Source organism: Mustela nigripes, chromosome 11 (assembly GCF_022355385.1).
Source record: "Mustela nigripes isolate SB6536 chromosome 11, MUSNIG.SB6536, whole genome shotgun sequence".
In the NCBI taxonomy this organism is placed as follows: Eukaryota; Metazoa; Chordata; class Mammalia; order Carnivora; family Mustelidae; genus Mustela; species Mustela nigripes.
This window is the reverse complement of record NC_081567.1, coordinates 35832542-35859524: the sequence shown is the minus strand read 5'-3', so window position 1 is coordinate 35859524 and position 26983 is coordinate 35832542. Positions and strand designations below refer to the sequence as shown.

At 51.6% G+C, this 26983-nt stretch overlaps 1 protein-coding gene across 4 annotated transcripts in view; it reads right to left on the bottom strand.

Moving 5' to 3' along the window:
- The window catches only part of TFAP4 (transcription factor AP-4), a 34756-nt gene extending 13833 nt beyond the window's left edge, over positions 1-20923 (bottom strand). Inside the window, exons 1-4 of one of the 4 annotated variants that reach the window (XM_059415456.1) lie at positions 20836-20923; positions 17328-17431; positions 14860-15055; positions 3139-3264 (exon numbers count right to left, since the gene is read on the bottom strand). In XM_059415456.1, the coding sequence (XP_059271439.1) occupies positions 3139-3152 (14 nt within the window). In that variant the 5' untranslated portion in view covers positions 3153-3264; positions 14860-15055; positions 17328-17431; positions 20836-20923. Of the gene's footprint in view, positions 1-3138; positions 3265-14859; positions 15113-17327; positions 17432-20835 lie in introns of those variants that run through there. The other 3 variants (XM_059415458.1, XM_059415460.1, XM_059415459.1) reach the window with 3 other exon arrangements.
- Positions 20924-26983: the final 6060 nt, after the last annotated feature.

Here is a 26983-nt window from a genome sequence, read left to right as displayed (position 1 = left end):
AGGGGCAAATAGGATACAGGGCCACATGACTTTATACACTGAGTCAGGTCTATAATGCCTTAATGGAGGAATGAAGGAATGAATGAATGAGAACCGGGAGAAGTTACGCTTCTCTTAGGGAACTCGTTCCCCCTGAGGGCCCTGTCACTCAGACTGGTCTCCCCATTTATGCAAAAGCTGCCGAAATGATGCCCCCTTCCCCCCTGGCCCCGCCCCCGTCTCAGCTGCCCCTCCCCCAAGGCCCGAAATACCATAGCAGCCTCCACCTACCACCCCACTCCAGCTCCCTCCCAAGACTCAGCCCTCTTTGCCCAAGTGACACAAGACTTCCTCAAACTCCAGGCTGTCCCCATTCCCAGGACTCCCAAAATCGGTACACTGTGCCCCCTGCAAAACCCTGTAGAGCCCCCACCCCTGATTCTCTCGGTCACCTTCCTGCTCTAAATTAGGGTCAGCAAACTTTTTCTGTAAAGGGCATGTAATACTTTCCCATTGCTACTGTAACAAATTAACACCAAGTTCCTGGCTTAAACCAATACAAATGTATTCTCTGGAGGTCAGAAGTCCAAAAGGGTTATATTTGACTAAAACCCTGCTGTTGGGGATGCCTGGGTGGCTCAGTCCGTTAAGCGTCTGACTTCTGCTCAGGTCATGATCCCAGGGTCCTGCTCCAAGTGAGCCTGCTTCTCCCTCTGCCTGCCGCTCCCCCTGCTTGTGCGAGCACGTGCTGTCTCTCTCTCTCTCTGACAAATAATAAAATATTTTTTAATATAGTTTAACATTTATAAAAAAATTAAATCCTGGGGTGCCTGGGTGGCTTAGTCAGGTTAAGTGGCTGCCCTGAGCTCTGGTCATGATCCCAGGGTCCTGGGATCAAGCCCCACTTGGGGCTCCTCGCTCTGTGGTCAGCTCCTCCTCTCTCTGCCTGCTACTCCCCCTGCTTGTGCTCTCTCTCTGGCAAATAAGTGAATAAAATCTTTAAAAATAAATAAATTTTAAAAACAAAATCCTGGGGACACCTGGGTGGCTCAGTGGGTTAGGCCTCTGCCTTCGGCTCAGGTCATGGTCCCAGGATCCTGGGATCAAGCCCTGCATCAGGCTCTCTGCTCAGCAGGGAGCCTGCCTCCCTTCCTCTCTCTCTGCCTGCCTCTCTGCCTACCTATGATCTCTGTCAAAATAAATAAATAAAATCTTTTTAAAAAATAAATAAATAAAGGGATGCCTGGGTGGCTCAGTTGGTTGGACGACTGCCTTCGGCTCAGGTCATGATCCTGGAGTCCCAGGATCGAATCCCACATCGGGCTCCCAGCTCCATGGGGAGTCTGCTTCTCCCTCTGACCTTCTCCTCACTCATTCTCTCTCTCACTGTCTCTCTCTCTCAAATAAATAAATAAAATCTTTAAATAAATAAATAAATAAATAAAATAAAATCTTGTTGTCAGCAGTGCTGCATTCCTTCTGAAAGCTCTAGGGGAGACTCCTTTCCTTACCTTTTCCAGCTTCTAGAGACTGCCTTTTTTTTTTTTTTTTTTTTAAGATTTTATGTATTTATTTGACAGAGAGAGACATAGTGAGAGAAGGAACACAAACGGGGAGTGAAGAGGCCGCAAGAAGGGAGTCCAATGCAGGGCTTGATCCCAGGACTCTGGATCATGACCCGAGCCAAACGCAGATGCCCAGTGACTGAGCCACCCAGGCGCCCCTTCCCATGTTTCTTGACTGTGACCCCACTCTAGTGGCTCACTCCAACCTCTTCTTCTATTACCGTATCTCCTCCTCCGACTCTGCCTACTCTGCCTCTTTTATGATGACCTTTGGCCCACCCAGATAATCCAGAATAATTTTCCCATCTCAAGATCCTTGCCTTAGTTGTATCTTCAAAGCCCCTTTTGCCACATAAGGTAACTTACAGATTCTACCAATTAGGATGTCAACACCTTGAGGGGACCATACCATTCTTAGCTCAGAGGCCATACAAAACCTGACAGAGGCTGTCATAAGCCCCAGCAGTTCCACTCTTAAGTATATACCCAAAAGAATGAAAACAGGGACTCCAACAGGTAATTGTACACCAGTGTTCACAGCAGCAGCACTCACAGCAGCCCAAAAATGCAAAGCACCCACTGTCCCTCAAGTGATGAGTGGGTGAACAGAATGTGATCTATCCATACAATGGAATATTATTTAACCTTAAAAAGGAATGAAGTGTTAATATATACTACAGTACAGATGAACCTTGAAAACATGGTAAGTAAAAGAAGCCAGAATACAAAAGATCACATATTGTATGATTCCACTGGCATGAAATACCTAAGATAGGCAAATTCAGCCGAGACAGAAAGTAGAGCAGAGGTTACTGACGGGGTGCATGTGGCGGGGTGGGGGTGGGGGGGACGGGAGTTATTGCTTAATGAATATTCTGTTTCTGTTTGGGGTGATGGAAAATTTTGGAAACAGTGATGGTTGCACAACATCGCAAATGTAATTAATACCACTGAGTTGTACACTTTTAAACATATTTCATTTTCATTTATTTTAAGTAGGCTTGACACCCAATGTGGGGCTTGAACTCATGACCCCAAGATCAAAAGTCACATATTCCACCAACTGAGCCAGCCAGGCGCCCCTGGAATTGTACACTTCAAAATGGTGACAACAGCAAACTTTATGCTATGTACATTTTACCACAATAAAAGAAAAAATTGCCAGGGAGCTGGATTTGACCTGTGGGCTCTAGTTCCCTTGACCCCACTGATACTGCCAAAGGCTTGACCCTTTATTGTCTCACTTCCCTCATTACCCAGCTTAGAATTCACACCCATCAATATAATCCTTCCCTTGCATATCTAACCCTCCTGCCTGCCTTACCCTGACCCTCCCCACTAGAGGAACAGCCGGAGTAAAGGAAATCCCACAATCTAGCTGACTGATCTTATTTTCACATCCCACAGTGGAAACTCCTATTGCCCTGGTCTGTTTTTCCTCCCATCTTTTCCTCTCTCTTCAAGACCTTCATCATCTCCCCCACCTTCTCACTCAGGTGCAAGACTTCAGGTCCTGTTTCTCTGAGAAAATGGGACCAACCTTGAGGAAAAATCCCACAAGCGCCTCTTGCTGCTTCTGCCTTCCTCTCTGTACCTGTCATCCACCATCCGCCCATGTCTGGGTGAACGTCCACGCTCTGTCCTTGCAGGGAAGACCCCTCCGTGAGTCTCATTCAGAGATGTTGCTCCCGCATCCTCACTGCGCGCCCTCTCTTGGATCCTTTCCATCATGAAGAACAAGCTGTGTTATTCCCATTTAAAAAACAAAACAAAACAAAACACCCACAACCCTCCACCCCTTCCAGCTACCACTCTCCCTGCTGTTCTTTACAGCAGAACTCCGTAAGTGGGTGTTTTGTTCAATCTCCCTTTCTCTCCTGCCCACCCCCCAACTCCATGAAAACTACCCTTGCAAAAATAAATTTTAAAAAATAAAGAAAGAGGGGCGCCTGGGTGGCTCAGTGGGTTAAGCCGCTGCCTTCAGCTCAGATCATGATCTCAGGGTCCTGGGATCGAGCCCCACATCGGGCTCTCTGCTTGGCGGGGAGCCTGCTTCCTCCTCTCTCTCTGCCTGCTTGTCATCTCTCTCTGTCAAATAAATAAAATCTTTAAAAAAAAATAAAAATAAATAAAAATAAAAAATAAAAAATAAAGAAAGAAAGAAAGAAAGAAAGAAAGAAAAGAAAAGAAAAGAAAGAAAACTACTCTTCATCACTGGTGACCTCCAAGGAGCTCTGTTTTCTGTCTTCGCTGTATGTGACCTTTTTGTTCTTTTTTGCTTGGCATCTGGGACACCTCAACAGCCAAAGTCCTTAGACCTTGTCTCTGTCTACACACACATACTCCCTGCTTTCTGGACATCAGAGTTCCAAAAAGGACCAGAAGCTATATGGTATGGTTCAGAATCCAGGTTCTGCCTGAACCCCAGCTTCAGGTATTAGGGGACCACGGGAAAGCTTCCTCACCGGGAACAGATGCCCTACCGCACCCGGCTTACAGGCTGTTGCAAGAAGTCTGTGATTCACCTGGCATGTCGGAGCATTAGTAAGCAGTAATTATTACCGCTGATGCCAGGCTGCCATGAGCAGAGCAGGCCAGAGAAGAATGACAGGGTTTGGTGGTGGTGTGCAAGGGAGGGACAAAGGAGGGGCCTAGCTCTTCTCCCTTCCTGCTAAAACCTGCCACAGGTGAAAAGTACAGGTGTATTGTAAAGTTCTTTGCTGGGCTTTATGGTAGATGCCTGCACGTAGGGCCAGGGGGTTTGACACTCAGCCTGCAGACCATTTGCCCTCTGAAGTGTATGGCATGGGAGGGGAGGTCCTCTGTAAAGACTGAGAGCAGTTAACTGCCCTGTGTTAGTCAATCTGTTTTTAGAAATGCCGACTGTCATCTATGTAGCTGACACACAGCTGGCCCCCTGCAGCTGGATTCTGGCTGCAGACCCCGGGCAGACACTGCTCTGGAAAGTAGACATGGGGAGGGGACTAGCTTGACCCGGGGAAAAGAGCTGGGACCACAGTATGGCCTCAGAATATGGGCCCTCCTTCCTCTATACTGTCAAATAGGAGTCCATCCAGCTCCCTTCTTCCCCACTGCTGCCCTTCCCCCAACCCTATCCCCCAATTCCAGGTAGGAAGAGTGAAAGAGAGTCATCGACAGGCTTTAAGGATAAATGAATCAAAAAAATGTGGTATGCATCCAATAGGTATTACTTACCCAATAAAAAGGAACAAAGTACTGGGGCCCCTGGGTGGCTCAGTCATTTCAGCCTCTAACTCTTGTTTTCATTTCAAGTCATCATCTCAGGGTGATGGGATCAAGCCCTGTGTCGGGCTCCACACTGGGGGTGAGCCTGCTTAAGATTCTCTCTGCCAGGGGCGCCTGGGTGGCTTGGTGGGTTAAAGCCTCTGCCTTCGGCTCATGTCATGATTTCAGGGTCCTGGGATAGAGCATCACATTGGGTTCTCTGCTCAGCAGGGGGCCTGCTTCCTCCCTCTCTGCCTGCCTCTCTGCCTACTAGTGATCATTCTCTCTGCCAAACAAATAAATAAAATCTTTTTTTTAAATTCTGTCTACCCTTTTTTAAATGTTTTAAAACATTTTATTTATTTATTTGACCAACAGAGAGAGATCACAAGTAGGCAGAGAAGGTTGGGGGGGAAGCAGGCTCCCTGCTGAGCAGAGAGCCCAATGCAGGGCTTAATCCCAGGACCCTGAGATCATGACCCAACCCAGGGCAGAGGCTTAACCTACTGAGGCACCCAGGCGCCCCTCCCCCACATTTTTAAAAAGGTTTTATTTATTTATTGGATAGAGAGGACACAAGAAGGGAGGAGGGGCAGAGGGTGAGGAAGAAGCAGACCCCCTACTGAGCAGGGAGTCTGATGCGAGACTCAATCCCAGGACCCCTGGGATCATGACCTGAGCCAAAAGCAGACACTTAATCAACCACCCAGGGGCCCCTCTCTCTCCCTCTCCTTAAATAAATAAAACCTTTAAAAAAAAAAAAAGGAGGGGCGCCTGGGTGGCTCAGTGGGTTAAACCTCCGCCTTCGGCTCAGGTCCTGATCCCAGGGTCCTGGGATGGAGCCCCGCATTGGGCTCTCTGCTCAGTAGGGAGCCTGCTACCTCCTCTCTCTGCCTGCCTCTCTGCCTACTTATGATCTCTCTGTCAAATAAATAAATAAAACCTTAAAAAAAGGGGGGGGGGGAGCAAAGTACCAATATGTGCCACCACCTGGATGGAGCCTGGAACCTGGTGTTTAGTGAGAGAAGGCGGTCACAGAAGGACTCAGGGTATACAATTCCATTAAGTTAAATATCTAATATAGTCAAATCCAGAAACAGGTGGCAAACGAGTGGCTGCCAGGGGCTGGGAGCAGGAAGGAATGGGGACTGCTAGCTAATGGGTAGGGGAGAGATCTTGGGCTGATGAAAATATCCTAAAATTGATTGAGGCAATGATTCCACAACTCTGTGAATATACTAAAAACCACCCAATTGTACACATTTTTTTTTTTTTAAGATTTATCTATTCATTTGTCAGAGAGAGAGAGAGAGAATGTGCACAAGCAGGGGGAGCAGCAGAGGCAGAGGAGAAGCAGGCTCGCCACCGAGCAGAGAAAGCGGCACTTGGGTGGTTCAGTTGGTTAAGCATCTTCCTTCAGCTCAGGTCATGATGCCACAGTCCTGGGATCAAGTCACAAGTGGGGCTCTCTGCTCAGCAGGGAGCTTGCTTCCCCCTCTCTTTCTCTGCCTGCCTCTTCGCATACTTGTGATTTCTCTGTCAAATAAATAAGTAAAATCTTTAAAAAATAATAATAATAAATTAAAAATAAAAATCTTAAAAAAAAAAGGCACCCATTTATCATCACTCAGTTCCAGAGGTCAGAAGGCCAGGTAAGGCATGACTGGGTTCTCAGGTGTCACCAGCTGAAATCCAGGTGTGGGCCAGGGCTATGATCTCATTTGGGGCTCTGATCCTCTTCCAAGCTCACGGGTTGTGGGCAGAATTCAGTTCCTCTCAGCTCTAGGATTGAGGTTCCTATTGTCTTACTAGCTATTGGCCAGGGACAAGGCTCAGCTCCTAGAAGCCATCCTCAGGCCCTTGCCCTCTGGCCCCCTCATCTGAGCAACAGAGACTGTCCCTCATGCCATCCCTTTTCTCGCTTTGAGTTTCTAACTTCCTCTTCTATGGGCAACCAGAGAAAACTTCCTTTTTTTAAATTATTATTTTTTTATTTTTTAAAATTATTATTATTTTTTAAGATTTTATTTATTTATTTGACAGACTGAGATCACAAGTAGGCAGAGAGGCAGACAGAGAGGAAGGGACGCAGGCTCCCTGCTGAGCAGAGACCCCCGATAAATTGTTTATTTATTTGACAGAGAGACAGAGCGACAGAGGGAACACAAGCAGGGTGAGTGAGAGGGGGAGGGAGAAGCAGGCTTCCCACTAAGCAGGGAGCCCGATATGGGGCTCGATCCCAGGACCCTGGGATCCTGACCCAACTGAGTCACCCAGGTGCCCCAACTCCCTGCTTTTAAGGGCTCACTGATTAATCTGTCTACTTTAGGGTCAAGTGTGCCATCTCACATAAGCTAATCACAGGAGTTACACCGCATGCACAGGTCCCACCCACGCTCAACAGGAGCGGAAGACTGGAGGACAAACATCACTAGGGGTCTTATGAGAACCCAGCTGCCATAGACGGGAAACATGCGGGAGGTGCCAAGAAAGTTAAGGGATTTCCCTAAGGACATACAGAGAACCAGAGATGGGGCCTGAATGGCTGTAATTTAAGGCTTCTTCCTCCACACAAGTAGGCCAGGACCTGGGAGATGTACCAAATGGCCTTTTTTTTTTTTTTTAAGATTTTATTTATTTATTCGACAGACAGAGATCACAAGTAGGCAGAGAGGCAGGCAGAGAGAGAGAGAGAGAGGGGAGGAAGCAGGCTCCCTGCGGAGCAGAGAGCCCAATGCGGAGCTCGATCCCAGGACCCTGGGATCATGACCTGAGCCGAAGGCAGAGGCTTTAACCCACTGAGCCACCCAGGTGCCCCCCAAATGGCCTTTTGAGCCCCAGCATGCACTAGTGTATATGGGGACCCCAGCCTGCTGGTTGAGGAGGTGGCAGGGGTTCCAGCTGTTGGAGCTGGAATGAGGTCCCATAGAAACAAATGCTCCTGCAAGGGAGAGGATCTTGAACACTCCCAGGAAGGCAGAATAAGAGTCAGATGGCCCTTCTGGGGTCTGGAACAAAGGCCAATATTCCCAGTGCCCAGGTCCCCTTTACTTGCCCAGATAGGGAGAGATCTCTGAGCCAAAGAGGCTAGGGTCCCCCAACCACTAGGGGGCGCCTGGCACACACGATGCTTTGTGTTTAAGGCTGGTGTGAACACATTTGGGAACCCAAGGTAGGTACTGGGGTGGAGGGGCTGACCACCTGCCTCCCACACCCTCAAGGTTCTACAGATCTGGGGGGCATCTGGCTTGTCTACATGCCCTAAGGCCCTGGCCTCCTGATGCCTGCTTCCTTCTTCCTGCTTAATCTGTTTCACTTTGCTCAGAAGCAAGCCCTTGAAAAGGGCAGTGGACCTCCACTTCTGATATGCACCCCATCCCCATCTCTGGTCCTTTTCCCAGTGTCTCCAGGCCTGACACTTCAGCCTACTGCGGCGGCCCCCTGCCCTCACCCCTGCTCACACTCCATCATTGTGCCCTGTCCTGGACTTGGTCAGCACCCAGCTCCTAACCTCATACTCCATGGGAAACCTTCACCTCCTTCTGTTAGGAGATTTTCCCCTGGAGAAATGTGGGACCTGACACCTGGCCCAGGCCCTTTCCACAAGGGAATTCAAGGGGAAGTGGGGACAGAGTCTCAGGGCATCTAGTCAACATTAAAATGAGAGCAAGTCAGGAGGCACCTGGGTGGCACAGTTAAGTGTCTGACTCCTGATTTCAGCTCATGTCATGATCTCGGGTTGTGGGATCAAGTTTTGGGTAGAGCCTATGTCGAGACCCACATCAAGTCCCAATCGGCTGGGCTCTGCACTCAGTAGGGAATCTGCTTGGGATTTTCTTTGTTGCTCTCCCTCTACCATCACGCACCCCCCTTAAATAAATGAATCTAAAAAAAAAAAAAAAGAAAGAAAAGAAAAGAAAAGAAATGAGAGCAAGTCAGCCCAAAAACTAAGGGAGTGGGCAAAGTTTGAGCAAAGGCACACAAAAATCCAGGAGGGAGGGCGCCTGGGTAGCTCAGTGGATTAAGCTGCTGCCTTCAGCTCAGGTCATGATCTCAGTGTCCTGGGATTGAGGCCCGCATCCATCCGGCTCTCTGCTCAGCAGGGAGCCTGCTTCCCCCTCTGTCTCTGCCTGCCTCTCTGCCTACTTGTGATCTCTCTCTCTGTCAAATAAAATAAATAAAATCTTAAAAAAAAAAAAAAAATCCAGGAGGGAGTATTTGGGATTCAGGGGGAAGGTACAAAGCATAGGACGACTGGAAGAGGACAACTAGGAACACTATTGGACTCGGGGAGGGTGTCCACTGTTTGTCTGCAACGTCAGCTCTCCTCTGAAGGAGTGACAGAGATGGGGAGGGAAAGCTGGACTTCAAGTCCCATTTGAGGATAGAAAAGGATGGGTGGGAACTGGCCAAGCTGGGAAGGGACAGAGGTATTCTCTGATTGGAGAGGCTGCAGGAGTGGGTCTCCCTGGGGAGGCGTGGGCTTGGAGCCCCAGCATACCCAGAGGCACGTGTGTCTGCGTGCATCCATGGCCTGCGTCTCCACAGGCCAGCTGCTGCCCTGGCAGCTTTACTCCCATTCTGTTAAGCCCTCACTCTGGCACCCAAAGTTCTGGGATACCCTAGGGACTTGCCCAAGATCATCCCCTCTAGTCAGGGTCAGGCTCCTCCCAGTTGCCCATGCTCCTGCCCCCAGAGTGGCTCCCATGCTGGCACCTGCTACTGGTGGCAGGGTCCTGGACAGCAAAGGCAAGGCCAAGTGCAAGAAAGGAGCCAGCCTGGGTGTGGGGAAGGATGGGGGGGTGGGGGAAACCACGGTCTACGTGAAATGACAAGGTCAAGTACATGGTGAGATAGAACCCACATTCTGTGGTCAGACAGACTTTGGCTGTGCCCAGACAGCCAAAGGAAGAAACAACTCCTGGGGATCAGAAAAGGCTGTGGATTCAAGTTTGGGTAGACAGGGAGGAAGGAGAAGAGAGAAGCACCCCAGGGGGGATCCAGGCTGGAGCAAAGGGGCTGGTGTCAGGTGGGCTTTCTCCTTCCTCAGCACCTCTGGACCTTGAGCCCCTGTCATTCATTTCTGGCCAAGCCGCCGCCAGCACCAGCACACCGGGGGTTAACTTCTGTCTGGTGCAGTGGCCTCTCAGCAGCAGCAGCAGCAGCAGCAGCAGCAGCAGCAGCAGCAGAAGCTGCAATGTGAGAAGGGAGGAGAGGGGCAGGGCTGGGACAGGCAGAGTCTCAGCATCGGGGAGAAGAGACTGTTTCCCTGGCAGGACCCTAAGGCTCCACTCCTGCCTCAGGATGGCTGCCTTCCTGCCTTGTGCCCAGGGCTGGGCACTCCAAGGGTCACAGCCAGTATCCAGGCCCATGGGCCAGGCGGCAGCCAGTCTGTCAGTCTGTGCTGCAAATCAGGGGAAGGGGCCCAAGGGCCGTACCCAAGCAACCAGCAGAGAATGCACTGGGCCCCGCCCAGCTTCCCCGAGCACCAGGTGGGGAGCCGGACAGAGGGCAGACTAGAGAGAATGGAAGGTTCTTTGGGGTCCCGACCTCAGAGGCCTGGCCTTGACGTCCCCCTCCTTGAGCAGAACTGAGTCATAGGAGCCTCTCACAGCTCCAGGGCAGGGAGACACACAAAGCTCCCTGCCCTGTCCCTGGGCTGGCTGCCAGGCTGCCTTCACAGTGAGGACCAACCAGAGACGGGTCACTGTGTGAGAGATGCATGCATGCGTGCTGGGCACCGAGTGAGCTCCTCATCTCCCTTCTCTTGCCCTCTCATCCACCACACCACTGGATTCACAGGTAGAATTATGACCACCGCTGCCAAAGAGCAGAGGCTCAGAGAGGTTAAGAAACTCACTCGAAGCCACGCAGCCAGAGCAGACTTGAACCTGGGCTTGTTTAACTGGCACCCTTAGCCACCATGCTGCTTAGGAAGGTGAAAAAGCGAAGTTCACCAGCAAGTGAACCTGGGTCTATGGGCCAAATCCAAGAAGGGCAGCCCTGGGATCCCCAGGAAAGCAAGGTGATATAGGCTGACAGCAGCATCCAGAGGACACGGGAAATGTCTGGTCCCAGATCTGGGGATGAATCTGTGGCAGGAGGGTCCTCCTATAACTCCAGGTGCATCCCCAGAGCAAGGGTACTGCTGCTGGCCACATGACGGAGTGCCGCTGCAGCATTTACTATGAGGCAGTGCTCAGCAAGGCTCTGCTAAAACTGGATGGAAACACCTCCAGCAGGCATCACTGGAGCCTGCCTGGTGACCAGGAGCCAGAGAATCCCTCCGCTTCCAGCAGCATGACCTTGACTCTCCTCTCTGAGCTTATTTCCTGATCGGCCCAAGTTAGAGCACACCAGCATCAACGTTCAGGGTTTCTGTGAGGATTACAGGAGGTGTTTGTCCAAAAGCACTTGGACTGGGGGTGCCTAGGTGGCTCAGTTAGTGAAGCCTCCGCCTTCGGCTCGGGTCATGATCTCAGGGTCCTGGGATGGACTGCACATGGGACTCTGTTCTGCAGGGAGCCTGTTTCCCCCTCTCTCTCTGCCAGCCTCTCTGTCTACTTGTGATCTCTGTCAAATAAATGAAAATAAAATCTTTAAAAAAAAAAAAGCACTGGGGCGCCTGGGTGGCTCAGTGGGTTAGGCCGCTGCCTTCGGCTCAGGTCATGATCTCAGGGTCCTGGGATAGAGTCCCACATCGGGCTCTCTGCTCGGCAGGGGGCCTGCTTCCCTTCCTCTCTCTCTGTGATCTCTTCCCTTCCTCTCTCCTACTGTGATCTCTCTCTGTCAAACAAATAAATAAATAAATCTTTAAAAAAAAAAAAAAAGCACTTAGATTGAAAACCTTCTTTTTTTCTTTTTTAGTAATTTATTTATTTATTTAGAGAGAGCCAGCACACTCGGGGTGGGGCAGAGGGAGGGAGAATCCTAAGCAGGCACTGTTGAGCATGGAGCCTGAGACAGGACTTGACCTCACAACCCTAAGATCACAACCTGCATGGAAACCAAGAAGCAGAGGCTTGACCAACCAAGCCACCCAGGCGCCCCTGAAAACCTCCTTCTAGGGATGCCTGGGTGGCTCAGTGGGTTGAGCCTCTGCCTTCGGCTCAGGTCATGATCTCAGGGTCCTGGGATCAAGCCCCACAACAGGCTCTCTGCTCAGCAGGGAGCTTGCTACCCCCTCTCTCTCTGCCAGCCTCTCGGCCTACTTGTGATCTCTGTGCCAAATAAATATAATCTTTCAAACAAAACAAAAATCCTTCTTCAAAAAACTGCACATGCACGTTCATAGCCGCGTTATTCACAAAGGGTAGAAACAGCCCAAATGTCCACGGACGGATGAAGGAATGAACAAATTCCAATCTAGCCAAAGCAACAATAAACAAGTATCCAGCCACAGAAAGGAACAAAGCGCTGACACCTGCCACGGCACGGGGGAACCATGAAGACACGACGCTCAGTGAGAGAAGCCAGACACGTAAGGCCACAGAATATGAAATGTCCAGAACAGGCAAGTCCACAGGGACAGAAAGCAGGCTGATGGTTGCTGAGGGAGAGAGGAAGGGGCAGGGACTGCTAATGGAGTGAGGGTTTCTTTTTATCTTTGTTTTGTTTTTGTTTTTAATCAATTGTATTTTTCTAGAGGCGTTCAAAGTTCATAGCCGTATGGAGCAGAAGGTACAAAGATTTCTGCCCCCCTCCCACACACACATGCCCAGCCTGTCCCATTGTCCCCACCCTCCAAGTGAGCCGTGCATTCGTTGCAACTGGTGACCCTGCAGGGGTTTCTTTCTGGGATGATGAAAATGTTCGGGAATTAGAAGATGACAACGGATGCAGCACTCTGAAGGTACTAAAACCCACCGGGTTGTACACTTTAAAAGGGTGAATTTTATGGCATGTGAATGATATCTCAATTTTTATTTTTTTTTAAATATTTTATTTCTCCATTTGACAGACGGAGATCACAAGTAGGCAGAGAGGCAGGCAGAGAGAGAGGAGGAAGCAGGCTCCCCGCCAAGCAGAGAGCCCCAGGTGGGGCTCGATCCCAGGATCCTGAGATCATGACCTGAGCCGAAGGCAGAGGCTTTAACTCACTAAGCCACCCAGGCACCCCAATAACTCAATTTTTATTAATTATTTGTTTTAATACCCAGACATGGAGGCCAACGCAGGGCCTGAACTCACCATCCTGGGATCAAGACCCGAGCTGAGATCAAGAGTCAGACGCTTAACCAACAGAGCCATCCAGGTGCCCCTATATCTCAATTTTTAAAAAGCACTTGGAAAGAGCTCAGAAAATGCAGCTCTCGTTACTACATCCTTCAACTTCAGAAAGTCTGTCCTGTGATGAAAGAGATGAACATACTTTCACAAGCTCAACACCCAGAAGAGAACTGGGCAGAGCAGTCCTGGCAACCTGGGACAAGTGACAGAGTCAGGCTAACGGCACAGGACACACGAAAGTGACCAATGGTGGGAGCCCCTGACTGCCATGTCAGCTCTGCACAGAGCTACTGAACGCAAGGCCGTGGGGAGAATAACCCAGGGGCACAAGGCTGGCAGGAAAGGCTTCTGCGAGGTGTAGAGGGTACAGAGCCCGGGGGGAGGGGGGCATGGCCATCCTAGATCTCTGTGTGCCCCAAGCAGGTTATGGGAGGTGCTTTGCTTCAGTTCACAAATAGGAACAAAAAGCTTGCAGTAGGCCTGCTCTGTGCCCTCCCAGAAGGTCCAGACTTCCAAGTTCCACAGGTGAGAGAATATACAAGATCAGCAAGTCTGGGCCAGACACACAGCTAATGTGGCACTGAGGGACAGAAGCAGCTACTCCTCAGAACCCAGGCCTTCCTCCAGCCCCAGGAGGAGCTGAAGGCCCACAGAGGGACTCCGGAGGCTGGCCTGAGCCTGTAGACCCACAGGTGAGGCACCACATAGGCTTCTCTTCCCACCCATCTCCTGTCCCTCCTGCCTCTCCCCTGTGTAGTCCCCAACCCTGTCCGGGGAGAAGCCAGATAGTACAAAAGCCTTGCAGAAGGGAAAGGGCCATGCCTGCTGTGAGTATAAATATATATATATATAAATATATATATATATATATATATATATATACACACACACACACACACACACACGAGATGCATGGCCCTTTCAGACCACACATATCCAGACAGAATAACCTAGAACCTATGTAAAGGGAAGAGAAAGGGAACTAGTAAGCATTGTGTCTCCTCTGGGCCAGGAAGGTCCCAAGGGATTTGCACACACTGTCTCATTCAATCCTTAAAAGAATCCTGAGAGATTTCAAAGATGAAGAAAATGAGCTTCTGAAAGCTTAAGGAAATTAGCCAGCAGGACACCCAGTAGGTTAAGGCCATAAAGCTGAGCACAGGGACGTCTGGGTGGCTCAGTTTGTTAAGCGGCTGCCTTGGGCTCAGGTCATGATCCCAGCATCCTGGGATCAAGTCCCGTATCAGACTCCTTGTTCAGTGGGAAGCCTATTTCTCCCTCTACCTGCCGCTTTGTCTGCCTGTGCTCACTCTGAGAAATAAATAAAATCTTAAAAAAAAAAAAAGCTGAACAGTGTCTCAGAAGCTGGTCCTGCATAGGAAGCTTAGCAGATTGGGGGTGTGGTCCGTTTCTGCCCACCAGCTGGCATTGGCTCCTTTGGGGGACTCCGTCACTCCCACTTTCTCCATGTGGTTCTAGGGGTGCTGGCCCGGTACTGGGGCAATCTCCTGAGCTAGGCTTGTCCCTCAGCATAAGATGAGCTGGGACCTGAGAAGCCAAGGGGCTTGCTGGAGCCCTGAGGAGAGGCAAGCTGGGAGTTCTCAGGCTTCCGGAAGCACTGATGGGAAAGCAGAGCAACACAGAGGACACTGGGCCAGGAGAGGGAGGCCACGGTCCTGGTGCCATAGCAGAGTGTCGGACTAGCTAGGCCCTTGGCCCACGCAGTTACAGGAACTGTTCACTGACTGGTCTCTGAAACCACGTCTAAGTGTAGATCTCTCGCCTCCCTGCCCCAGGCTGTTCACACAGAGGATCTGGTCCTTTCGGGGCTGGGTCTCACCTCTCCCAGAATCCTGGGGTGGGGCAGTGTTGGACGCTCTGGGCCTCCTCCTAAAGCAGCTCCACCGCTTAGTTTGACCTTCAAAGTTGGCATCTGCTTGCAGGAATCTGGCTCTCTCCTTCTGGAATTCAGCCTCCAGATGTCAGATCCAAGGCGGCAGCAGCGGCTGCACAGGGCTCCCCCCAGAGTGAATCAGCTGCATTCCAAAGGTGCAAACACAGACGCCACACCCTCGGCAGCCTGAGGCTGCAGACTTCCTCCCCAGGCCCGCCCGGCCCCCACTCCCACTCCCCTCCCCCTTTCTGCCTCTTCCCAGCCAGCCCGGGGCGTTGGGCTTCCTTTCCAGAGACATTCTCCTGGAACTGCAACAGAGAGACAAAGAAAGCCACTGGGGCCGGGAGACACCCTGATCTGCTCTTCGGACTCTCTCTCCTGCAGCGAGCGCAGACCCCGGCCGGGACCTCCCCGCACTGTGAGCAGCATAGTGGGGTCCCTCCACTCAGCAGGTGCCTGAGCACCTACTGTGGGACAACCAAACACGATGCCAACCAGCGCCTGGTATCAGGGCGCTCAGTCCAGCGAGAGCCAAACAGTCCCAAGGGTGGGAAGAGCCATAAAGGAAAGACAGAAGGGCTGAGACAGACAACCAGTGACAGGGGGCAGGTGGGGGGGGCGGTTACCGGGGTGGGGGCCTCTCTCAGGGATGACTCATAAGCTGAGCCTGAAATCTCTACAGAGCACGTCTCCACCATCATTTCCCTAGAACCAGGGCAGTGCCCAGAGAACCCCAACCACGTAGCAGGCTACCATCTTAAAGCATACAATCCAACAGTTTCCAGGATCTTCACCATATTGTGTCTAATCAATTCAGAACATTTTCAACACCCCAAGACACCCAGTCCCCATTAGCATTTCCTGTTCCTCCCGAGCCCCCCCCCATCCCCCATCCCCAGTCCTACTACTCAGGTGCCTTCTGCCTCTAAGGATCTGCCAATGTGGGATGCTTCGAATCAATGGTACCATACAGCACGTGGCCTTTTGTTCAGGCTTCTTGCACTCAACACATTTCCAAGGTTCATCCGTGTGGTAACAGGCTTCGTTCCTTTTTGTGTCCAGGAACACTCCACTGTACGGATGGACCAGGTTTTTATTTACTTCATCTTCAGCTGATGGACATCTGGGTTGTCTCCTCCTTTTGGCTGCTGTGATGCTGCCGAGAGCATCCCTGTACAGGTTTTCGCATGGACCTGTGTTTTCACGTCTCTTGGGCAGATACTTAGGAGTGTAAGTGCTGGGTCAGATGGTGTCTCTAGGTTGAGATGCTGCCAGACCGTTTCAAAGCAGCTCTGTCATCTGACATTGCCACCAGCACAGTGTGAGGGCTCCAATTCCTCCCTAGCCTCCCCAATACTTATTACTGCCCCTCTTTTTCTTTTTCTTTCTTTCTTTCTTTCTTTTTTTTTTTTTTTTTTTTTTGTTACAGCCATCCTTATGGCTGAAAAGTGCTATCTCACCCAGGGTTTGGCTTGCAGTTCAGGAACCAAGCCTGCCATGTGGCTCAAGGTAACCCCAGGTCCCCAGTCCCTTCAAACCCTCCATCAGGTCCTGCTATGATCCATGTCACAAGGATCAAACCTACATCCAGTCTAATTCAGCCAAATGTCTACCACTTGAGGGTTTCAGGTACAAGGAAAAGCGGGGAGGTGGGAGGAGGGTCCTGGTTTACGACCCCAGGGCAGACAGGGAAGAAAAGAGGCCACACGGAAGTTCCCACAGGAGTTCCTATACATCTCTTTCTATCTGTGCCCCCACTGAAATGTAAGCTCTGGGCATGCCACAAATATGTGGTGAGTGAATGAATGAATGAATGAATGGATAGAAGATGGAGAAAGAGAACTGACGTGGGAGCTCAGGGGTTAGAAGCTCCAGTTCTGAAATGAAATGGTTCACACCAGAATCCTACTTCTGCTCTTTTATAGCTGTGTGCCCTTGGGTGAATCACTTGGCTTTCCCCATTACAAAATAGGCCTAACAGGGACCATATACCTGACCATACACCTGGTTTTGAGGATTAAATGTGATAATATAGACCAGGCACTATTATGTGCCAAGGATTCTTACAGACGAGGTCATGTAACACCCATATTCACAAGAGCCTTACGAGGCAGGATGATTGCCAGCTTCAAGCTCAAGGAGTCTGTTGGGTCATAAGGCTGGTGAGGCCAAAAGCAGGGATCTGAACCAACAACCCAACTCTGGTCAGGGACACTGACCCAATGCTGCATGGCCCCTAACAAGAATACCGGGCCATCCCTGAGCAGGTGACAGATGACCTGGCCCAGAGGGGGACTTTCCCCTTCAGTGGAGGCTCCTGGGTACAGTGTTGGGCTCTCAGCAAAGGGTGCAAGCTACTGCGGAGTCCAGCGACCCTTAATGCAGGATAGGCATGAGATGCTGCGAAAGCTGACCTTAGACATGCAGGAGAGGGGCGCCCATCTGGCTCAGTTGGTAGAGCATGCAACTCTTGATCTCAGGGTCTTGAGTTCAAAGCCCACACTGGGCGTGGAACCTCCTTTAAAAAAAAAATAGTTAAAAAAAAAAAAAAGAAGAAGTTTAACATGCAAGAAAGAGGTAGGGAGACCCTGAGGCTACATGCCCGGGACACCCGAACCAACACCAACTGGCAACTTGGGTCAGTGAGCAGACAGACGGGAGGATACCTATCCTTTTATCAAGGAGAGCTTAAAGAAGTCAGAGGTTCCTGGTGGGGAAGCCTGGCTCCTGACCTGACTCCCTTAATGGCAGGTGCTCTGTTCCTCCATGAGGGTGTGCGGCCTCGGGACAGAGCCGCGCAGAACCCACACCTGTAGGACCACCTTAGGGTGACAGGTGTGAAGGGATTCCCCTCAAATCAAAGCGTCTATCAAGAAGAGCTGCAATGGGTTGGCCTAGGGGGGACATCAAGTTAGGCCCTATAAAAATTAGCCTGGCACAGCCCAGAGGCTGAGCAAAAATACCAGGGATTCTCCCAAACAGAGATGGGCGGCCCCCTCACTTCTGCCTCTTCATCAAAGGGAATAGATGGCCTAAGGAGGGAAACTTAAGGAACACCTGTTTTCAGGGGCCACAGGCAGACAGGAAGACGGTATAGACTGTAGAGGGCTGAGGAGGTGCGCAGAACCACCGGCTGCTGGAGAAGCAGCTGAGAGGTCTCTGTGCCAAGAACTGGTTGAGGGGCAGCTCAGGACAGAACAAGGAGCTCAGAAGTAAGTGGGGGATGTAGGGCGGACTGCTCTTCTGGGAAACTTGGCAGCGGAGGGCTGGAGACAGGGCTATCGATGGAGACTCCATCATTTATTTTAAACAGGGGAGAAGCTCAGCTGATGACAGGGCTCCAAAGGAGACTGGAATGCGTTTAAATCCAGTCATGGAAAACAATTACACACACCAGGCTCCGTTCTGCTAGAAAGCTCCGGAAGGGGTTTCTCCTGGCTGCCTGGCTGGGAGGTCCAGCACAGTAGTTTTCCAGGTTGAGTTAGAGGACCGCCTGTTAAACACGCAGACCCCTGGGCTCTGCCCCAGACTTGCTGGGCCAGCAAGCCCAGTGTGAGAGCCTGCTGGGGCTCTAAGACTTAGAATATTGCCAGAGAGGCAGTGAGTCTGCAGGGAGGGAGGGACCAACTCAGTATGAAACAATGCTCAGAGAGTGACTGTTCACCAGCCCTGGCCCACAGGGCTTACTTGAGGGGACCGAATCTCCTCTCCTTCTGGCATGCTATCCACATAAGTCTCACGACCCGTCTCCCTCTACCTGCGCATCCCCATACTCATAGCCCACCTGGCCAGTGGCCATAGCTCCAGCCGTCCCCTTAGTTCAAGGCCAGGCCGTGCAAATGGGCCCGAGGTGCCCAGGGGGACTCATTTATCCTGTGGGCCCAGCTCCAAGACCAAAGCCCCAGTCTTCACAAGGAGGAAGTCCCTGGCTGGATGACCCTTTCAGGGGTCCTAAAATGCCTCTGGACTCAACTATACCAGTCCCGCCCTGAGGAAGAACTGACTGATTTGGCCTAGACCCAAAGGCCTGGGGAAAAGGCCCAAGGACGGTGTAATAGGGAAAAAGGTTTACAGAAATAGCAGAAAGTGTCTCTGTCTCCTTTGGTCATCATCTCCACAGAGTATCTGTATTGGGGGGGGGGGGGTGTCTCCAAGCCAAATAAAAGTATATCCCCTCTGCTGGGATGAATCAACTCCCTGAGCCAAAGGGCTTGTGAGCTGGAACAGTTTGCACTTGGATCCCATCTCCTGCTACTTTACAGCTGTGCACTCTCAAGCAAACCACTTAACCTCTCTGAGCCTTTTTCTCTTCTATGAAATGCACCTCACAGTTAGTGCCCCCTGTGGTCCAGTGCCACCAGGACCTCTGATTGACTGCTGACCTGAGGCTCGAACACAGAAAGCTGGGTTCCACTCCTAACCTCAGAGCCACATTTCCTGCCACAGCCCAAAGGGCAAGACGGGGAGTTGTGTCAGGCAGAAGGGACGGATTGCATAAGATTCACCATCCCTGCCCCCACTGGAAACCCACAGGCCTTCTTAGGATTAGAGGCACAGGCAGATCTTCAGAGGAGCACAAATACATTTCCCCTGTTCCCACAGCACAGAAGGAGTCAGCACAGCCAGCAGAACCCAGATTGGCAACCCTGAGGCCCCTTCCAACCCGTCTGGGCAGCAGCAGTCAGAGATCCCCTTGCCGGGGCAGACTTGGGAGGATTTTATGTGTATGTTTTAATTGCTCCGGGCTCATGGGGCTGCTGAGTGATTCTGCTAGTCCTGCAGTTGCACACAGCCTGCCTGCCTGGCACTGCCTTTGTTACTGCTTGGGAGCACTCAGCCACTCTGGGCTCCCCCCTCCCCCTACTCCCAGAAGCAGCAGGCTCTGGGCCTTCCGCCCTCCCTCCCTGAAGCCACTTGTACCTGCTCCAGAGCCTGGAGGGGTGACAAGTGCTTCCCAGACAATGAGAGGCTCCAGGGAGAACAGACATACTCAAAGGCTCCTGCTGCACCCTTGTTTTGTGCACTGAATTCAGGCTGGGGTTCAGGGCTCCTACTGCTGGGTATGCACTCCAGCAGGCTGCCTTTGGGGATGATTATTGGTAAAAAGGGCCCTGTCTGCCCATCCTTCATTCCAGGAGGTCAGTCACCCCCCGCCCCCCATACACACTTTCCCTTTAGTACTGTGGGAGGAAACTGAGGCCCAGGGTAGAGGACCTGTCTGGGGCAAGGTCACCCCACCCTGGGTCTTCTGGGTGTGTTTCAGGCAATGATATCAATCTTCTTGGGGTCCAATGCTGCATGACCTTGGTCAAGCTATTTAACCTCTCAGCCAATGGTACTGTCCAGTCTGCGTTGTCCGGAGGCTGGATGGAAATTATATGCATCAAGCACCTTGTACTTTGCCCTGTACCTGATCAATACCTGACCCATTACTATCATTACTCCATCCTTTTCATTCTCCCCTCCCTCCATTCCAGCCACCCCCCACCCTCCCTGCTTCAGGGGCCCGTCAAACCCCAGGCACCGACTTGTTCCCAGGCTTCTCCTGAGGGACCCTCCCTAGCCGCCGAATAGACGCTCTTCTCTTTCCCGGCTTTTGTCCTCGCCTTCACACTCTCTGACACTCCGGGCTGTCTACTGGTTCACCCCGCGGGCCTCTCTCGCCCTGGAACGTAAGCCCCCTGAGGGCAGGGCTTATGCGGCACTGTACGCCCTCCAGCCCCTCACCCCCGTGTGCGAGCGCTGGAGCGCGTGAAGGAGTCCCATCTAGGGAGACTGGCCCCGGGGCCGACCCTGTCCGGGGGGCAGCCAGCCCGACCCGGGGCTGGTGAAGGAGCGCGCGGGTGTGGGGGACCGCCGGCCGTGGCTGGCGACCGGACGCGGGCTCCAGGGGGCGGTGCCGGGGACAAAGGGTGGCCCTACCTGTGCGGGGGGCGCGGGCACCTCCCCCAAGGTGGCTCCGGCGCGCGCCCGCGAGGTCACGTCCCGGGCGCGCCAGCCGGAAGGAGGCCCCGCGCGGGCGGGGGGCGGGGCGTCATCGGGTAGGGTACGCCCCCAGGGCGAGGGGCAGCGGCTGGGGGGCGGGGCCACTGGGCTGGGGCCGCCTCGCACTTCCGCTCGCCGGGGTCGGTTATTCATATTCATAAGGCGGGTGAGGGGCGGGGCCTGGATCCCCGCGACGCCCCGCCCCCGGGCCGCGGATCCCTCCCCGGCGGAGGCTCCCGCCCCAGTGGGGCGCCCCCGGCTTCCGCCTCCGGGAGGGAGTTTCCACTTGGTCACAACTCAAAAATGTGTCGTTCCAGCTCCTCCGCCCCCTCGTTTCTGCTCTGGGCGGGGGGTCTCCTCCCTCGGAAGGCAAAGGGGCGGGGCCAGGAGAGGGGCGGCTCCTCCTTCCTGTGACAGGTCCTTTGGGATGCAGCAGACCCTTCCCTTTCTCCCTTCCTCCAATTTAGCGGGAGTAATAACAGTCATTTTAATTTAATTTAACTTATTTATTTGACAGAGAGAGACGGGGAGAGAGGGAACACAGGCAAGGGGAGTGAGAGAGGGAAAAGCAGGCTCCCCCCGCACCAGCAGGGAGCCCGATGCGGGTCTCGATTTCGATCCCAAGACCCCGGGATCATGACCTGAGCCCAAGGCAGACGCTTAACGGCTTAGCCAGCCAGGCACCCCAATAATACTCCTTTTTAAAACAAAATAATGGTTCTATTTTATTGACCGCTTATTCTGTGCCAGGCACTGTGCCTTTTATACCAACTACCTCTTTCAATCCTCTCAACGGTCCCACTGAAGTTAAGTACATTTACCAGGCCCAGAAGCTCAGAAAAGTTGAGTGACGGAGGTACCCATTATCACACTGCTGGCCTTGAGCTTTTCCAGAAAGGTTGGTACCAATGGGTTGGAGGAGGGGTCAGGAGCTGTGCCCCCCCCCCCCCCCCCCGCTCCCCACCTCCCCCACTGTCTTTTAGGAAACAGGCTTACCTAAGGCCCTCCTAGCTGGCTGGGAGTGGCTGAGGGATGTATCAGAATATTCCATTTGAGGGAAAGCTACCACTGGGGGAAAGCAAAGCATGAAGGCAGGACAGGCTACACACATTTGCCCGATCCAGTGCAAAAAGAAAATGTGAGGCCCTGTGTTCCAAAATGATTAAGAATTTCAAGAAGGTGGGGCGCCTAGGTGGCTCTGTGGGTTAAAGCCTCTGCCTTTGGCTCATGTCATGGTCTCAGCAACCCCCCCCTCCCCCGACACCCCACCCCACCCCCTACCCCCATATCGGCAGGCATCTGGCTCTCTGCTCTGCAGGGAGCCTGCTCTCCCACCCCACCGCCTGCCTCTCTGCCTGCTTGTGCTCTCTCTCTCTGTCAAATAAATAAATAAAATATATTTTTTTAAAAAAATTTTTTTAAGAAGGTGATGACAACATTCAGCCAAGCCTAGGCCCTGCTTAAGTACCAGGCTTGTGTGACTGTACAGGTGAACGTGCATGAAGCCACCTGATGAAGGGGCTCAGGGGCTCTTCTAGGACCTGAGAAACCAACAGGGACATCCCCACCTCCAATGTCACCTCACGCCCCAACCCGCCCCACCCTGGGAGCCTCACCTCCATGCTGACATCCAGGGCTCAGCTCCAGAGTTACAAAAGCTGAGCATTTCAGGTTCTCTAGCACTGGATTCCTGGGGGGTCGGGTGAGTCCTATGGGGAGAGCATGTCCTGAACCTGAATGACTCAGCTGGCCCTTGGATATTCTCAGCGCCGGCCACGTGGACAGGTAGACTGGCTCTCACTTGCCAGGCCCAGCGCAGGACTCAGTTCTGACTCGATGCCCTCCTTCCCCGCTGGAGCAGGGAGTGAGGGAGCAGCCAGGGCTGCTTCCCAGAATAAACACCCCACCCAGAGTCAGCCCCAGCCCTACAGGCACAGCAAGCCAGAGCCAACGGGAGAGAGCTCACCAGGCCCCAGCTCAAGGTTAATAAGTCACCCTGATCTCACTCCCTCTGTCACTCCATCCTTGTTCCTGGGCCCCCACTCACAGTGGGTTGCAGGTTTCCTTAATAACAATAGCTACTATTTGTTGCATTCTTTCGAAGCCCTCCTGTGCTCTCTGCACTGAGGCTCACACAAACCCATAATAAACATGATGATCATCATTTCACAGATAGGGACACTAAGGCATGTAGAGGTAGAGATCCCATTGCTTGGCTAAGGTCAAGGGCTGGAGTGTGGGGATTACTGCCATTCCTCCATCCCGGTTCCGGTTCCGTTGTCTCTCCTACATCTGTATTGTAGATCATTGGGCTCACTTTATGCTGTCTTGTATTATTTACTCTCAGTGCCTTGAATAGATTAAGGCTCTGGAAAGACAGTAACTGTGCTTATACCACTGAGTTTCTCTGGACCCAGCCTTGTGCATTGACAAGTCATTTACTAAACATCTATATTGTGCAGGACACCCTCCTTGCAGTGTGCATGTGTGTGAATGAGGGACTTGTGCCCCCTCTGAGTGATAACAGAGGAGGGGTCCCCACCAGACCGAGAGATTTCCTTAAAGACACGGATGGCAGTGCCTAGCCCAGTGTACACAGTAGGCCCTCAGTGAATGTTGATGAATAAACACACAATAGAAGCTTAATAAATATCTACTGAATGAATGGGAACCTAGGAGATGTTTAATAAGTGTTTATTGCTAGGGCGCCTGGGTGGCTCTGTCAGTTAAGCAACTGCCTTCAGCTCATGTCAAGATCACAGGGTACTGGGGCGCCTGGGTGGCTCAGTGGGTTAAAGCCTCTGCTTTCGGCTCTGGTCATGATCCCAGGGTCCTGGGATCGAGCCCCACATCAGGCTCCCTGCTCAGCGGGGAGTCTGCTTCTTTCTCTTCCTCTGTAGCTGCCCCTGCTGTGCTCTCTCTCTGTCAAATAAATAAATAAAATCTTAAAAAATAAAGATGTAAAATCTATATAAATAAATAAATAAATGTCTATTGTTGAAGGTTTAGGAGAACCAGATTGAGCCCCCCAAATGTATCTGTCAGCAATTATCTTAGCTTGGGCTGCTATTAACAAAATACCACAGACTGGGTAGCTTAAACAACACACATTAATTCTTACAGTTCTGGAGGCTGAAGTCCAAGTTCAAAGTGCTGGCTGTTTCTGTTCCTGATGAGGACTCTCTTCCTTGCTTGCAGATGGCTGCATTCTTGCCATGTCCTCACATGGCTGGAGGCAGGGAAGTTCTGAGCTCTTTCTCTTCTTATAAGGGCACTGATGCAATCATGGAGACCCCACTGTCATGACCTCATTTAAGCCCAATTAGCTACCAAAGGGCCCATATACAAATAGTATAATATTGGGAAGGGGTGGTTAGTGCTTCAACATATGACTATGGGGGGGGAAAACATTCATAACAGATATATTTATGCAGTAATATTTATGAAATATTTACTACGTGACAGGCACTGGGCAGGACTGGGCAGGACCCTGGAGGGGGGTGTGACAAACTGTCTTGTGTTCTACTCTTTGGGGAACTTGGGAACTTACAGTCTTGTAGGTAAGACCTTCCATAACACAAGAGAGGGGAGCAGGTACCAAAGTGTGGGAGCTGAGAGTAAGGACTCTTAGAGGGAGGAAACCCAGGGTAATGGTAGGAAGGAAGACATCCCTCCTTACCCACCTTTTGCTAAGAAGGAGGAAGCCAAGCCTGGCCTGCCTGGTATGCTGCCTCCCAGAAAAGCACAACGCAAACAAACAAACAAACAAAAAACCCTTTGGAGCCTGGCGCTCTCAGATGTTCTGAACCCCCACCCCAGTGGGTTATAACACAAACTTTGGAATCAGATCAACTGAGACTGCAATCTAGCTTACGCATCTCACTAGCTTCTAAGACCTTGGCCAACTTACTTCTCTGTGCCTCAGTTTCCTTCTCTGTAAAAGAGGAATAATAATAGGACTCACTCTCAGGGTTATTATTGTGAATATAATAAAAGTACAGCATCGGGGGTGCCTGGCTGGCTCACTTGGTGGAATATGTGACTTTTGATCTCCAAGTGGTGAGTTCAAGCCCCATCGTGGGCATGGAGCCTACTTTAAAAAAAAAAAAAAAAAAAAAAGAGGGACACCTGGGTGGCTCAGTTGGTTAAGCAGCTGCCTTCGGCTCAGGTCATGATCCCAGCCCACATCGGGCTCCTTGCTCGGCACGGAGCCTGCTTCTCCCTCTGCCTCTGCCTGCCATTCTGTCTGCCTGTGCTTGCTCTCTCCCCCTCTCTCTCTCTGATAAATAAATAAAATCTTTAAAAAAAAAAAAAAGAAAGAAAGAAAGAAAGAAAACAAATTCTGGTATAAAGAACTGGTCTGGCTGAGAACTGTGGGTTTCTGGTTGGGTCAACTCCAGCAAGATTATATAGTTCCTCACTCTTGCTAGGTTTACAAAAGCTAAATTTAGGGGTTTATCTGCAGCTAAGGGAGTCCATCTGGGTCCTGGAATTGTGGACACCAGGTAGTGATGGCTAGTAGGTGTTAAGAATGTACTTCATTTGGGGTACCTGGGTAGCTCAGTCCCTTAAGCATCTGACTTCAACTCAGGTTTGGATCTCCAGATCCTGGGATCAAGCCCCCTCCTCCCACTCAGGTAGGGTTTCCTGCTCAGCAGCACATACCCTCCCCTCTTACCCTGCTCAGTGGGGAGTCTGCTTTTCCCTCTCCCTGTGCCTTGCCCTCTGCTCCTCCTGCTTGTGCTCTCTGTCTCTCTCAAATAAATAAATAAAATCTTTTTTAAAAAGAATGTATCTCATTTCATCTTTACAACAACCTTAGAAAGGAGATACTAGTCATCATCCCAAGCTGGGAATCCCAACACAGAGTTCTCACCTGGGAGCAGCCTGCTGGTCCTTGAAAACAAGTGTGTGAAGAAAAACAATGAGAAAGGCCCTCCAACTGTAAAGGTATCCCCCCCCCCCCTTTTTTTTTAAGATTTTATTTATTCATTTGACAGAGAGATCACAAGTAGGCAAAGAAGCAGGCAGAGAGAGGGCAAGAAGCAAGCTCCCTGCTGAGCAGAGCCCGATTTGGGGCTCTATCCCAGGACCTGAGATCATTATCTGAGGGCAGAAGCTTAACCACTGAGCCACCGAGGCAGCCCTGTAAAGGTTTCTTATGGTCCAGTGTCCCTCATGGCACGGAGGTTGTTGGACTTATCTGGTTACTGATTTCAGGTCCCACTGGACTGATTGTAAGACCCACGAGGCGAGGGCAGCTGGGGTTGTTCACTCTCGTCTCCACTGTCGCGCACTGCCTGGCACCCTGCAGGCACGCCATGAGCACTATTAACAGATAAAAGTAGCCCCCTGCACACCTTTTTTCAGTATACCTAGATTCCCCCAGGGCTGGAGGCAGACCTACGGAGGTTTAACAACGCAGGGCCGCGCTTACAGGCTGAATCGTCGAGATTCCAGAAGCCGGGAGGTGGCGCTCTGCGGCCCTCAGCCCCGCCCCGCCCCACACACCGCCGGGACCCGGAGAGTCGGCCCTTAGCAGCCCCCTCCTAGAAGGTGCTAGGTCCCAAAGCTGGCCTGCCCCCAGGCCCATCTGCCGGCTAATGTTTAACCTGGTCTCACTCCACATTATCCACAGGAGGGAAGTCGGGGCGGGATGGGGGCAGGAGAGGTCACCTCCAAATCGCTCCTTTCCAGACCTACATGTCTTTCGTGTATCGCCCAACAAGTTCACGAGCACCTACTCTGGTGTATTCATGTAAGTCATGAGTACCTAGTATGTGGCTATTCATTCCACCATGATAAGCACCAACCATGTATCCATTTGCCCAAAATATAATAAGCATCTACTGTGCGTCCATGCAACAATTTAAGAGCAGGAATTCTGTGTCCATTTATGCAACATGTACATTGGCTTAACATGTAATGAGCACCTGTCCTGTGTCCGTCGTGCAATGCCTTGAGCACCTACTATGTGCCAAGAACTGTGCCAGGAGACCCACAGGCCTCTGCTCTGCCAGGGACAGCGGCATCAAATGCACACAAGACGACAAAGTTACAGGGGGAGTCAGATGCCTCACCTACA